This window comes from Orbicella franksi, chromosome 8 (genome assembly GCF_964199315.1).
Source record: "Orbicella franksi chromosome 8, jaOrbFran1.1, whole genome shotgun sequence".
Taxonomy (NCBI): Eukaryota; Metazoa; Cnidaria; class Anthozoa; order Scleractinia; family Merulinidae; genus Orbicella; species Orbicella franksi.
In genome coordinates this window covers 6,236,270-6,251,164 of record NC_138152.1, presented here as the reverse complement: position 1 = coordinate 6,251,164, position 14,895 = coordinate 6,236,270, and the positions used below count along the sequence as shown (strand labels likewise).

At 38.5% G+C, this 14,895-nt stretch overlaps 1 protein-coding gene and 1 pseudogene across 3 annotated transcripts; both read right to left on the bottom strand.

The window, feature by feature from the left end:
* Positions 1 to 2,356: 2,356 nt before the first annotated feature.
* LOC145495472 (uncharacterized) lies at positions 2,357 to 13,103 on the bottom strand. Of its 2 annotated transcripts, XR_014050429.1 has the most exons (7): positions 12,920 to 13,103; positions 12,502 to 12,570; positions 11,518 to 11,700; positions 11,202 to 11,303; positions 10,527 to 10,719; positions 9,527 to 9,835; positions 2,357 to 2,506 (listed from the first exon to the last, which is right to left on the bottom strand). XR_014050429.1 is itself a non-coding variant. In XM_081475094.1 (6 exons), the coding sequence occupies exons 1-6, from the start codon at positions 12,920 to 12,922 to the stop codon at positions 9,600 to 9,602; spliced, it is 786 nt and encodes a 261-aa protein (XP_081331220.1). In that variant the 5' UTR covers positions 12,923 to 13,103; the 3' UTR covers positions 9,372 to 9,599. The 2 variants fall into 2 exon arrangements, 1 of the variants encoding a protein (XP_081331220.1); XM_081475094.1 differs by lacking the exon at positions 2,357 to 2,506 and having other exon boundaries at positions 9,372 to 9,835.
* Positions 2,505 to 7,542, bottom strand: LOC145494112 (uncharacterized; annotated as a pseudogene). The gene is made up of 6 exons (XR_014050236.1): positions 7,468 to 7,542; positions 6,915 to 6,983; positions 5,697 to 5,880; positions 4,760 to 4,860; positions 3,996 to 4,188; positions 2,505 to 2,810 (listed from the first exon to the last, which is right to left on the bottom strand). The product of XR_014050236.1 is annotated as an uncharacterized LOC145494112 (transcript).
* Positions 13,104 to 14,895: the final 1,792 nt, after the last annotated feature.

Here is a 14,895-nt window from a genome sequence, read left to right as displayed (position 1 = left end):
ATAGTTTTACGATCGCGCGAGCGCTGAGGAAGTAATCTGCGCGCGCTCAAAGGAAAACGTCAGTGTTTTTCGATATTTTATTGCGTCAACATGGGCACAAAAAGCAAAACTGACAATGTATTTTCTCGCGTTTCATTCGGTGAAATTCCGTAAAATTTGGCAGATAGGTAGCAAATATTTCATTTTAGTCGGAGCTCGTTTTTCAGGGAAATCTATAGGACCAGATTTTTTGCAGCGGTGAAAGACATAAATTTGAAAATATCGGGGGAAAATGCCTTTACAAACCCTACTTTTTTCGTGTTTAAAATTCGTATTCCGCTGGAAGCGATGTGATGAAAACATTTTGGAAGATTTCACCGAACGAAGTTCATGAAAATCACAAATAAAGTCATTAAAACAGTAAAATACACTTTTGTTTGGGCATTTATAATTTAAGACTAAATCCCACAATTTTAACAGAGATGATAGCAAAACACTATTTAATCATTGCTTATTACATGTAATTAGTTTGAGACGACTAGGTTTGAAAGCTAATACAAGAACAGCATTCAAACCATAACACTTGCGCGCGCAACGCCATAAATGATTACCCAATGGAGCCACCTTAAGGTGCTTTTCTTAGGAATGATTTGGACCAGGATTAATGAACCAAGATTATTCAAATATTAATGCATAAAAAAATGGACATTTATCCTCGCTTAGTGGGGAATTGAATCGACGGCTCCTTTAATTGATGCACCATAAACCGAGTGATCTGGGATCATTGACGACTCGTTGATCTTTATCTGGATCATCCTAAAGGAACACACCCTTAGTTTGCTTTATCGAAAGATTCGCACCCATAAAGACCATATTCTTTCATGGGCCAGTCTTGCTCACGTGTTGGGTAATCCAAGCAATTTTCGCGCTACATTTCGGGTATAAAGGGAAACGCGTGGCTGGCTTATTTTATTACCATTATTTTTTTTTTGTTTTTGTTTTTTGTTTTTGTTTTTGTTTTTTCCTATTTCCATAATATGCATTTATAAACTGGTCATAACCGCTTGTTTCCATCCTCGCTTCGTTTTCTTAACCCTGATGAAGATTATTTGAAGCCTGTCTGAACGAAATATAAATGTACAGAAGGTCTAGATAACCGCAGACACGTAAAGATTTTAAGGAAAACGACCATTTTGTTAAGTTTACAAGACATGTTTCGACAGAACTTCTGTCATCTTCAGTTGAATGATTACAAAGCAAGTTGAATAATAAGTAGTAAAAAATGCTAATACTAATTATGTTAATTATTTTAGCTTCACCTCGTACTCATACAAAGTAGGTCTCATTAGGACTCTTGTTGATAGGGCCTACAAGATCAACAACACTTGGTTGGGGTTACACGAGGACATAACCAAGCTTACTGAAATTCTCAAAAAGAACCTTTTCCCTGCCCATTTAATTGAAAAAGTGGTTAACCGTTACATCACTGGGACCCATAGCAATCATTGTCCCCGGGGCTACCCCCTTACCACCTCGCCCACGTTTTACTTTAAGCTGCCGTACATAGGCCATTTTTCTGCCATCACTCAGAAGAAGATTCGACACTTAATCAAGCGCTATTGTAATGATTTAGACACCAAATTAGTTTTTTCTTCCTTTAAGATAGGTAACCTTTTTGGTGTGAAAGACCCTATTCCCGGCGGGCTTCGTTCACGTGTAGTTTATAAGTTTACATGTGCGGGCTGTAATGCCTGTTATGTCGGCGAAACCACCCGACATTTTTCCACACGCGTACGTGAGCACTTAGCCGTTGATAAGGCCTCTCACATTTTCAAACATCTTCAGAATTCTGAACGTTGTCGCTCATTGTGTTCAATAGACTGCTTTCATATTTTAGGTCACGCCACTACCAGCTTTCAACTCAAAATAAAGGAGGCTATCCATATTCAAAAAGAACTACCTTGCCTCAATCAGCAATTACACCATGTAAATCTAAAACTATCCTATTAATTTACACCTTTTCACGTTCTTTTGTTACTATTTGTCTTAATTGGCATTTTTTGTCTACTTATTATTCAACTTGCTTTGTAATCATTCAACTGAAGATGACAGAAGTTCTGTCGAAACATGTCTTGTAAACTTAAAAAATTGGTCGTTTTCCTTAAAAATGTACAGACTAGTTGAAAAAAACGAATAGAACGGTATTCAGCTGTTTTGACTATAGCGTCGTAGTTTTGCCAATTTTTTTCTTTATTATTATTATTTTTTATTATTGCTTTCCAGCATTTTGGTTAGCTCGTCTGGAAAAGGTTGTATGAATTCCGCGGCTTTAGTTTAAAGCAGAAAGAAAAACTCTCAAAAGTCGAATAGGGTGGAGACAGAACCGTAGATTTTAATCAAACACAAGTTATAAATTTACGTCTTCAAGCTTATTTTGTTTCATTATAAATCGATTGACAAGGAATATCTAAAAGTGTATTTATCAGTGCAATCAAATTAACAAATGCATCTTAATTTATGGTTAGTCCTTGGGCTAGCTTAGCTTGGGCTAGCTTTATTTTCCTCATCCATGATACGTCATCAGGCTTCATCCACTCATTTAGGAGGACAGCTAACACTGTAGCAAGCCATACTGCTCATCTTGTGTGCCCACTTTTCACACATGACGGCGCGCGCTCCCTTGTCAAACTGACAGACCAGCCACCAAGTACAGGCCGAGTCACGGATCTCGATCGTAAAGGTATATTCTTCCGGGCTGCAGTCCAGCTCGGATGGCAATCCTTCCTTGCAGAAACCCAGTCCAGTCAAATTGGCGCGTTGAAGATCTCTGGCTGTTGATGAAAAAGTTATTCTATAACAACTGCAGAAATTCTTGCGCCCTTATTGGTTAATTTTCATTGTCAATAAGCGAACAGACACATGAATTTAACATATAGATTTAGGCAAGCCTAAAAGCGGAGCTCCTGGGCTGAGTTGTTCAAAGCCCGGTTAGGATAACCCAGGTTAAGCGAGAATTTTGATTTCAGTTTTGTAACTTCTGTATATTATTTGGCCGTCTGTTTTGAGTTGGAATAATCTCCAAATACACAAAACGAAACATTTGTATACAATAAATACTTATAGTTCTGTTAACCTTTAACCCTGGGTTAGCATTAACCGGCTTCCGAACAACCCGGCCCCGTTTACAACAAGTTAACTAACATGAGCCCGCGAACCAAGAGAAAGCCAGCTCTTGGTCCGCGGTCAACTTCATAGAAAAAACAAGTTACCTCGTTGAGCTCAAAACTTGAACCCGCGATATGGTCACGTGAAACTGGTCAGCGAATACCCTGTTTTGACAAGTGTCAATTGACCATATTATGGACGTCCAATATCAAAGAAGGAAGATATAAATCAAGGCTGCATGTCTGTTAATCTTTTAACTGGAGTATGGTCGCCATCTTGCGCGACTCCGTCGTTGTCGTCGTCGTTCGTACGCGTCCACGAGCAATACCGCTAGCCATGATAACCATGAGAAAAACAATTCATGGGTTTCCTTTTCTTTCCTATATGGGTATGGGGCTTCGCTTGGCGGCCCTTCGGGCCGCCGGAGCTCCGCTATAATTTATGCGATGCGTTAACGAGCGAGAGCGGACAATTTAACAATTTGTTATTGAAAAAAAAATTGACGTCAGTTTTCCATGCGTCTGTCCTGTAATTGATAATGAATTTCGTCATAACATTGTCACAGTGGTCGGCCGATCCACTCGGTTATCGCTTCGTGGATCCACATTTACCTTGACAATGTTATGACGAACACATGATCAATAACAGGAACTGACGTCAATTTGTTAGATATATAAGTTACCTGGTAAGACCTGGTTCACACTTATGATATAACGACATAAACGACATAACAACATAATCTGCGTTTCACATAGTTACTCCACGGAGCAAAAATTAAATATAAATTGAAGTACAAGGCAGCTGCCTTTTTGGCACACCGTTGCTGCTTCAGAACTTTAAGTGCTATTTACCTAAACGGGTGTGTCCTCCGTCGATCTCTGCCTCGCGAGTAGAATTAAAGTCAACTTCTTGCAAGCGATAGATTGGGAATTGGCCACAGAATTGTTGCACTTCTCGTCGGAGAAAGATTCTGTCGACCTGCTCTAATACGACCCAATACTTCTGAACAATTACTTTGTTCTCATAGGGAGGAACTCGGGATAGCTGAAAACCAAAATACTTGTATGAGTGCGAGCGGTCATTAAAAACAAATTGGAAACCTTATTGATTCACACTAATACGAGAAGACTGACGTTGTGGCTTCTTGGCGAGTTTAATGATTTCAACGCATTTTCAAACGTTTGCAATTGACTGGGTACTCAGTTGACGCACTTTTCTGTAAGGGTGAGTAAGCATACGGTTTGAAATGAACTGAGTAGAAGAATGGAGAAGAAACCGGGAAGGGTTCAAGACTTCCTAAACTCATTGGTAATTCATCGAGTTGAAACAAAGGAAAACCATTACCGTGATTTTTGATCTGAATTAGCGTAGCCTTCAACGATTTTATTTCTCCATTTTCCTCTTAGTTCTAGTTTCGATTGGGAAGATATATCAAACACTCAAGACAGTGTTTGACAAAATTTCGAAAACGCTTCGAAAACACTCTCTTCTCGGTGTTTGGAAATGTGGTCAAACGCAGTCTTTCGTGTTTGATGTATTACGTCAAATTGGCGCATTTTTTTTTCTCATCGGTAACTTGTGGAAACGCACTTCTTAATCTCTTAACCACACATACCCCTAGCAACTCAGCCTTCAGGTGTGCTGGTTTTGGCAAGTCGTCCGGAAGTGGTCCCAAAAACGAATGGCTTTACTTTTCACCCGACGCACAGACATGTCCTTAAATAGAATATATTTCGTGAAAATGGTGATAGCTAAGACGACTGACTTTATTTGGGTCACATGATCGGAACCCATGCATATGGGTCACATTGATTTACGAAACAATTTGTTGTTAGTTTAAATAAAAACCATAGTTAATAGAGGGATATGGTTGTGAAACCCGACAAAGTTCTTTGTTGTATATTTTTGTTCGCATTTCTGGCCTTGACCGTGCACAGAACTCAATAGTTGTTTACTTCGTACTAAGGAACTAACCAATAGAAACGTGTTGGTTACGTAATTCATGCATAGTGTATGAGCGCAAAACAAAAGATTGTGCACGGTCGTGGACCTTCCAACATAAATCTTGGCATCTTTGTTTGCTCCTTTGATGTTTGCCGGGCTTCATAACCAGTCTATAGGCCCTCTGCACGATCCGGTCACATGGTGCAAAATCACACATGCTGGTGAGCAAGTTGCGCAGTGGGACTTCCAAAACAAAGGCAGATCCAGGTGGACTGGTGCGAGTTGCATTGTTTTGGAAGTCCCACTGTGCAACTTGCTCACCAGCATGTGTGATTTTGCACCATGTGACCGGATCGTGCAAAGGGCCTATTAAAACTAACTTAAAATCTACGAAACATGTATTCTCGGTATTGAACTGGAACTAGCTTGCAATGGAGGCAGTTATGCGGGGGAATAGCATTAAACAGAGATCAATGTCATTTGCATTTGCAAAGACTCCCCACATTAGCCTCAGGTGCAAGCTCGTTCCAGTCCAACATCGAGAATAAGAATATGGTCTATTTGACTTTATTATTAAAGAGACGCCAAATTATCAGGGTTACACGTACATTTGTAAAATCGTACAAATAGTCAGAGGCTTCTCTCACTCCGTTGTCGGCTGGAACATGAAAATATTCCAGGTCGTTCGACTCGTCTATTTCGATTTTTTTCTGCAAACGTTGTTCCTCTCTCGGTTACGCGAAGGTAATACTACTCCAAATTCCCATTCTCCGCTATTTCCTCGTTCGGAATCTGTAAAACGTTATAATATTGTGATCGTGTAGTTTTTGTTGGTTTTTGTAAGAAAAAAACTTTATACTTTGTATCTGACACTTTCAGTTACAGCCTTTATTTAAGAGGTGGGGATGCCCTTGGGAAAATTTTGGAAAGAAATCATCGATTAGTTTCATTAAAGAGAAACTGGGTGCGGCTCTCCTGAAATGATAATGAGAGATTATTATTTTTTTAATTGAGAGTTAATGCTGTCCACCCCAGTTTAATTAATAATCTAAAACTTGTTCCAGTTTATTTCTGGATTACATATATAAGTGGTGCCAAACACGATTTGACTCGAAAAAAGGTACGAGAAGATCCGAAAAATGTAAATCAAGAGAAAATGAGATCATGGTCTCTTGTGTGAATGTAAAAGAAAAAAAAAACGTGAATCTCATTTATAGTGGTCATGCACTTAGCTATACAAGCATTAAGCTTAGCTAGTTTTCAGGCATGCCACTGAAACAAAGGAAAAAAATATTTCAAATAAACGTAACATAGTTAAAAATCCCAACTGGCAGGAGGCAGACCAGTTGGTCATTTACAAAGCGTGACCCAGGATTTGAACTCGGGACTACCGAGAAACAAATCCCGCCAGTAGCAGGGTAGAGGCCTTGAACCCGGGACCTCCGGATTACAACACCAGCGCCCTAAACCACTCGGCCACGCTGCCTCCTAAAAGGTATGAGCGCATCCTAAAGAGGTACGAGAACATCTGAGAAAGGGACCAGAGGATCTGAAAAGGGTACGAGAGCATCCGAGAAAGGTACGAGAGCATCAGAAAAAGGTGCAACACCGAGAGCGTTCGAGAAAGATACGTGGGCATCCAAAAAAAGGTACGAGTGCATCCTAGTCCTGGTGGAGACTCTTTCCTGGATGTCACAAGTCATTGAAATTAAAATCTACGAAAACTGCAAATTTTGCACTATTCACCCATATAAAGTGCTTCAAAATATAATTACAATTAAAGACTTTAATTAGGCAAACAATATAAAAAGTTGATGTTAACTTACCACTGAAGCTCTCAAATGACCGAGGAAAGAAAACAGAATGAAACAGACTGTGGCAACAGACGGACCTCCCTAGCAAAAAGGATAAGATAACAGTGAAAATAAACACATTAAACTATATTGAATTTTTTCCTTTCCACTGACTTATGCTCAGTTATAACATCACATTCTTGCACCAGAAGAAACGCACATTGAAATTAGCTAAGCATCAGTAATGCATAAAAGGTTTCGCGGGAATTTAAAATAAAAAAATGTACACGCCCTCTCCAATTTTAACCCCACGAAAAATATCTGACACGGCGCAATGAGTCTACAATGGCCCATTTAGGTTTCAAACTTAAGTCGATCAGTTAAAGCTAAACACATTTTTAAACGAATTACAAGAAGACGACTGAAACCAGAATAATGGTGTCTCGCCATCTTTCTTGTTCTTGGCTCCTTAAACTGCACGCACAAGACTTCAGGCAAAAAGTTTGCTTTAGTGAAGAATCATCGTGACTTATAAAGCCGTGGTTCAAGGCGAAACAGCAGCTTCTGTCTTTTTTCCCGGCTCTACCTGATTGACAATTACTTCCTTTTCGATATCGACTGCGCTGCAGCACTTCGCTCCGTGTGGAATCGACCACTTCATCGCCAACTAAAAGGGAAGCTGTAACGAGAGAATGCAAATCGTCCCAGCGTGTCAGGACAATATAAGATAGCCAGAACTATCAAAAATTATATGTATATTATAAGAGTCCATTTTCAATAATATTCATGACGTGATGGTATCAGTTACAACCGCTAAGGAAAGTAGCCTTATCCCGTTGAATATATTTCATTCCTTTCACCAGCTGACGATGTGGTCAATGGTTATTTTAAGTAAAAAGCTCGAAGGGAAACGATCTAGTTTAGCACGACTCATTGCTTGATAAACAGCTATACCGTATTTTCTCGATTAGACGCCCCCGGTGTTTATTTTAAACTTGACTCGCGGATCAGGCGTTTATTGACCTTTGTAGTTTATTCGAGCCTGGAGCTTATTAGAGTTTTTATTCATTAGTTTTAGAGCTTTAAAATATCTTCTAATTATACCTAAGGCTTACTATAACTCGAATATGAATGCCTTGAGGGTCTTTCCTTTCCTGCTAAACATTTATCTTCCGTGCTTTTTGAGCAAAGCTAAGTTCAGAAGTTTTCAGAAAAGGGAACAAATTTTCAACTATAAGCTAGGTTCTTGATTTCATTTTCGAAAAGCCTTTGAGTTGCGCTTAAGAGGAAGGCAACAAAAGGCGTCCGACTTCGACATGCGGTTGCAAGGTAAACAGGACCGTGGTTAACAGTCAGTGAGCAACTATATAGTATAACTATCTATTTACGGTTGTATGTCATTGCCTATCAGAAAATGTTGTTCTTTGTGTTGTTTTTTTTGTTTCGTTGCAGTCTTTGGACACGATTTACTATAAATTATGTTACCATTGCATTAATGGTAGCCGCTATAGTGTCCTCTATAAGTGCGAAAAAGATGACAGAAGGACAATATAACAAGCGTCTTTATACACCTAAAAGGGTAAGTATGTTAACATTTTTAACTGCACGAAAAGCGATGTTGTTAAGATTCTTTTGTTTATTTTGCCACTGAGCTGTATGATATCAGTACTGAGGATAGCTGAGTTCGAGTAAATATACTCGAGCATGATTTACGGGCAGCACCCGGTTCATACGTAAAGCCACTTATTTTGGACAGTATTAAGTGTCTGGTATTGTACCCTAAACATAGCCCGCTAATAATACGGACATCCGTCCGTCGTTAAGCCAACACCCTTTGTTCTCGCCCAATTTTTTTTAACTGCATGCCATGTTCTTCATCAGTTAGTCAAGATCTTGTGTGGCACGACTAGTGCATTAATCGGTAAAGGTCATTCGGTTTAATTCGGCGTTGGATAAAATTTGAGGGCTCAGTTCATTTGAAAATCTATTACTGACTGTTAAATGACCTAAGTCAAGAGCATATAATATTTGCAATAACCCTGGCATATTGCTCTTCGTACAGACTTGTTTCATTTTGGTTCTTGGTTGTTCCATTTAAATTATGCTTTTATCTTTATCAGTAAAGTATGACATACTTATTGAGGTCCTCTCAGTGTCTGTATTGACCTAAAAATCAAATTATAGTCGAGAAATGATGAAAACGCAGCTATGAGACAAGTCAGAACAGCGGATCTGATCAGGGATACACTCACGTTTCCTTGGAATAAGGAAGTTGAAAATCTTGGGTTCCGGTGGAGGATTAATGATATTTTTCATGAGGGAACTTGAATTAAAATGAAAAATGAAATAACTTTCTCTCTGCCTTTTTCCAAGTTTGTTTAATGCTTTCAAGTATTTTGGCTGGTTAGTCCGGAAAAGGGTGTATAAATCCCGCGACTTTGGTCTAAAGCAGAAAGAAAAACTCTCAAAAGCTAGTGGAATGGAGTGGGGAGAGAACCATAAGCTTTAATTGAAAAAAAATCTGGCACAAGTTATAAAATTTGCGTCTTTCAATTTATTTGGTTAATTATAAGTCAATTGACAATCTAAAAATTTGTTAATCAGTGCAATCAAATTAACAAATACATTTAAACTTATCGTTAGACCTTCTGTTTGTAACAGCGTATTTTCCTCATCCATGATACCTCGTCATTCTTAAACCGATGTAGCTCAGTCCTTTCATTTAGGAGGACAGCTAACACTGTAACAAAGCATGGTGCTCCGCCTGTGCAACCAGTCCTCGCACCTCTCTTTGCGCGCTCCCTTGTCAAAAACGCAGACCAGCCAATAAGTACAGGACGGGCTACCAATCTGAATCCGGAAGATATAATCATCGGGGATACATTTCGGATCGGTTGGCAATCCTTTGCTGCAGAAACCCAGTCCTGTCAGATTGGCTAATGTAAGAGCTCTGGCTGTCAATGAAAAGGTTAATATAAGTTGCCTGGTAATAGTTTCTATTAAAATCCCATGACTGTCTCTGGTGTTTCACAGGAAATACTTTTTATATGTCTCTGTAAAAAAAACAGAGAACATAATGATATTGTTTTTCGAGACTGCTGCAGCTAACCTGATTAGATATATTAGGTTAACCTGGGGTGCATCCGGACGCGTTACCGAATTCTCAGCATATGATGGTGTAGCTATCCTGTAAAGAACCACCCCCCACCCCTCAAAAAATCCTCTCCCCGATTTTTTTGAGAGGAGCGAATACGATGTAACTTATCTGTGACGCGAGCTAGGTTATCTTTACCTCAGGGGTGACTTGCACCATTTATAAGGTTCTTTATAACTGGCGAAAAGAAGCAATAGGCAAAGAACACAAACAATGCCCCACGTCCTCAGAACAAAAGAAGTGCAGGTTAACAAGAACGAATCAAAATAGAGGTTTTTAAGAGGTGCAACTAAAATAATGCTCCATAGCGAAACACTTGACGCACAATCTTATGATAAGCCTTCTAGTGTGTGACTTTACTTGATTTATTTTTTCTTTTATTACGTTCCAATTAGTTACTCCACAGAGCAAAAATTGAATAAAAGAACAAGGCATCTGGGAAGACATTTTCAAAAACTATTGTTGTTTTTAGCACTTTTAGCACTATTTACCTAAACGGGGGTGTCCTCCGTCGATCTCTGCCTCGCGAGTAGAATTAAAGTCAACTTCTTGCAAGCGATAGATTGGGAATTGGCCACAGAATTCTTGCACTTCTCGTCGGAGAAAGATTTTGTCGACCTGCTCTGATACGACCCAATACTTTTGAACTATGACTTTGTTCTCATTGGGGGGAACTTGGGAAAGCTGAAAACCAAAATTAAACACTTGTATGAATGGGGGGATCCTTTAAAACAAGTCGGAAACATTACTGGTTCACACTAATGAACAAGAAGTGATGTTGTGGCTTCTTGGTGTGCTTCGTGATTTTAACGCATTATGCAAAAGTTTGCCCAGGTACCAAGTTTAGAATGAACTGAGTAAAAAATGGAGAAGAAACCGGGAAGGGAAGAAGACGTCAAATTGAGGATGCGTAGCTGGCCCGTTTCGTGTGCGAATGATTTTTGCTGTCGGAGCCGCCATTTTATTCTCACGCAACCGAAGCTAGTAGGGAGATTCAACTCGGCTCCTCAACAATTCCCGCGCGGTTTCGCCACTGGCGTTACGCTCGGCTTTACCGCCAAAACAAGAACATGCACAAGCCAACGCACTTTATTTATTTATTTATTTATTTTTTTCTCAATGGCAATTTGTGAAAACAGAGTTCCTAATCTTTTAACCATACATACCCCTTGCAATTCAGCTTTCAAATGGGCTGGTTTTGGCAAGTCGTCTGGAAGTGGTCCAAGATAGCAAATGGCTTTACTTTTCACCCGACGAACAGACATATCCTTTAAAAAAAATACATTGCATGTAACAAGTGATAAAAGTGATAGTTAAGATTAGATTTTATTCGAGTCACGTGATAGCAAGCATGGGTCACACTAATTTACCAAACAATTTATTAGTTTGAAACTAACTTAAAAGCTACTAAACATGATGTAATGGCCAAATAAATTTAATTCTATCATTAAAAAGACAGCAACTTTCCATGGTTTCACTTGCATTTTTAAAGTCGTACAAATAGTCAGCGGCTTCTGTCACATCATTGTGAGCTGGAACATGAAAGTATTCCATGTCTTTCTCCTCGTCTATTTCTATTTTCTCTGCAAACGTTGTTCCACTCTCGGTTATGCGAAGGTAATACTGCTCCAAATTCAAATTCTCCGCTATTTCCTCCTTTGGAATCTGTTTAATTTATAAGAATAAGACTTTTAGCATTATGATAGTGTGGTTTTTGTTGCTTTTTTTGTAAGAGAAAAAAGACTTAAGTTCTGATGCTATCAGTTATAGCTTTTGATAGATGGGGATGTCCGTGGGAAAATTTTGAAAAGAGACTATTATTAATTAATAATTCGAGACTTGTTCCCATTTATTTGTGGCTTATACATGCAATTTGAGAGCGTAGCCTAAGATAGCGAACTTGACGATGGACCACTGTAATGAGGGAAAAAAATAACCACGAAAAAGGCACGACAGCAAACCTGTTTAAGGTAAGGTAAGGTGAGGTAAGGTAATATTCATTTATCCTCGGTATCAATGGCATGCATGCTCTTCCATCGAGCCTTGTTAAGTTATCTAATCACATTAACTAAAGTAATGTGCAGAATTATACCAAAAACTATTTTAAAAAAAAACCTTTATTATCTATCAATCTCGATTATATCGGACTTAAAAGAGCTCCCTCTAAAAGTGGGCTCTATCTTAGCGCTTAATAGCAAGCTGTTCCAGAGAACCGAACGGGCGACATTGAAAACTTCTTTTGCCTGCTTCAGTTTTCGGTCTAGGAACGAAAAGGTTGTATGTGTTTTGTGTCGTGTGTGTCGTCCAGTCCTGTTGGGGTCCCTTTCCTGGATGTAAGTCATTCAAAGTTGAAATCTACGAAAAACTACAATTTTGCACTATCCACCCATATAAAATGCTTCAAAATATAATTACAATTAAATAGTTCAAGTAAGCAAATAATATGAGAAATTGATGTCAGCTTACCACTGAAGCTCTCAAATGACCGACGAAAGCAAACAGGATGAAACAGACTGCAGCAACAGACGGAACTCCCTATCAAGACGAATAAGGTACAGGTGTGTAACAGAAAAAAAGAATAGATATATATATTTTCTAAATTCTTACCTTTTCATCTAATTATGTTCAGTTATAATAACTTACTCTTGCACCAGTAGAAACGCACATTGCTAGGTCAGTCGTAATGCGTGAAAGGTTTGCCGGAAATTAAAATAAAAGATGTACCCTTCCTCTCCGATTTTAACCCCACGAAAAATATCTGACATGGCACAATGAGTCTATAATGGCCCATTTAAGTCTCAAACTTAAGTCGATCAGTTAAAGCTAAACACATTTTTAAAAGAATTACATGGAGACGACTGAAATCAGAATTACCGTCACTCACCATCTTTCTTGTTCTTGGCTCCTCAAACTGTACGTTCAAAACTTCAGGCAAACTGTTTACTTCAGTGAAGAATCATTGTGACTTATATAGCCGTGATTCAAGGCGAAACAGCAGCTTCTGTCTTTTACCAGCTCTACGTGACTGACAATCACTTCCTTTTCGGTAACGACTGCGCTGCAGCATTTCGCTCCGTGTGGCATTGACCACCTCATCGCCAACTAAAAGGGAAGCTATAACGAGAGAATGCAAATCGCTCCAGCGTGTTAGGACAATAAGAAATAGCCAAAACTATTAAAAATATGTACATCATCAGAGTCCATTGTCAATAAACATAATCAACATAATATTCGTGAGACAATGGAGTCAGTAAAATCTTCTTAGGGAGGTGGTCTTTTCTCAGTGTATATATTTCATTTCTTTCACTGGCTGATATTGCGGTTATTGGTTATTTTAAGTGAAAAAGCTGGAAAGGAAGGTATTCATTTCAGCAGGACTCATTGCTTGATAAACAGTCATATCCTGTTTTTGGCGTTGGAGTTCAAAGTCTCAGTTAGTGAATGTTAGAGATGCCAAATGTGATGAACAAATAAACTTCTCGTTATTCAAATAGCTAATTTTGTACAAACATTTATAAATAGCTGTTTTGGATCGCCATCGTTTCAAAACCACAAAGTAAGTATTACGTTCGCGTCAGTGGTCGCATTTTCACGATCGAGTTGGTAACCAAGCTTCCTTCAATGCTGAACTGTACGTTCTGTCAGCTTTAGCTCAGAAGTGTGATCTGTATTAAGTATTTTATGTAGCATTATCCTTTTTAGAGTCATAGGAGTCTCACGAGCATAAAATAAAAGACTGTATAACTGGAGCAGTTTGGGGTGCAGTCTATGTTTGCCTAGTTTCTTTCGCATGTTGCCCTGATCGAAAAAGCTGCGAAGGAGACTTATGTTCACTCTCTTGCGATGAAGTGTTTTAGCGAGCTCTTAGGACAATTCAAATGATACTAATGACGGGGAAAAATTTGTAACGATACTAAGCAGTGAAATCTCTATAGTAAAGGATTTACAAAATTATTTGTTTTCCGAAATCCTGGCTTGAAACCAAACAAACATCGCGATCAAAAAAAAAAAAAAAAAAAAAAAATGAAACAATATGATGACTGCAGTAAAATTGAACGACTGAACTCAAAGATGTAAAGGTCAATAAAAACTAATGAATCGTGTTAAAGAGGCTTGATCCTATTTTTTCTCCTGTCTTAGTGAGATTTTTGATTAATATCACCTAAATAAAGGAAATAAATTAGTAAAACTGTGCCTTTTACTGATGATATGAGTGACAGATAATCGACTTCATCACCGTCAGACGATGCATGCAACAGTACCAAATAAAGAGTCGACACAGAATTTCTTGACTCAGCCTCTTCAAGAACGTCCTTTTTTTCAAAAATGTTTCATTTTCCAGTCACTTTAAGCAATTAAGTAGCTGCTGCATGACTCACACTTTCACTGTTTTGGTCGCATGAATCAGATACGTGCAACCACGATGTCAATGTTTCATTTTAATATCATATTGAAAATGGTCAACTTGAAAGATTGATTGAAGTCATAATTCGAGCAATATCACCATAATAAATAATATGAATATACTTCGAATTGCTCGGTGCATATTAATTTTCACACCTGCATTTATAATCAGCAACGGGATTAACCCATCATCTTCGGTATAAAAGAAAACAATATATATATTTATATATAGGTATATATAGGCATAACTGACCTAAACTTGAGTAGAGAAGAAAGAAAGATGCAATCTAAATACATTTTAGTCATAATAGAAGTAGTCGATTCACACGCAAAATGAGAAGACATGCCAGGAATCCATCCAATCAGTTAAAGGGAGTTTAGTGCTATAAGCGTTGTGTTTAACCGCTCACTACTAGATATCAAGTTAATGATCGAGGATCTACTTCTGTGACCTGA

Excerpts from the sequence above, each read along its gene's own strand:
- LOC145495472 (XM_081475094.1), bottom strand. Across the intron at positions 11,701-12,501 it reads GTCATTTGAGAGCTTCAGTG|ATTCCAAAGGAGGAAATAGC; the intron begins GTAAGCTGACAT and ends TAAATTAAACAG. Across the intron at positions 11,304-11,517 it reads ATTTGTACGACTTTAAAAAT|GATATGTCTGTTCGTCGGGT; the intron begins GCAAGTGAAACC and ends TTTTTTTTAAAG.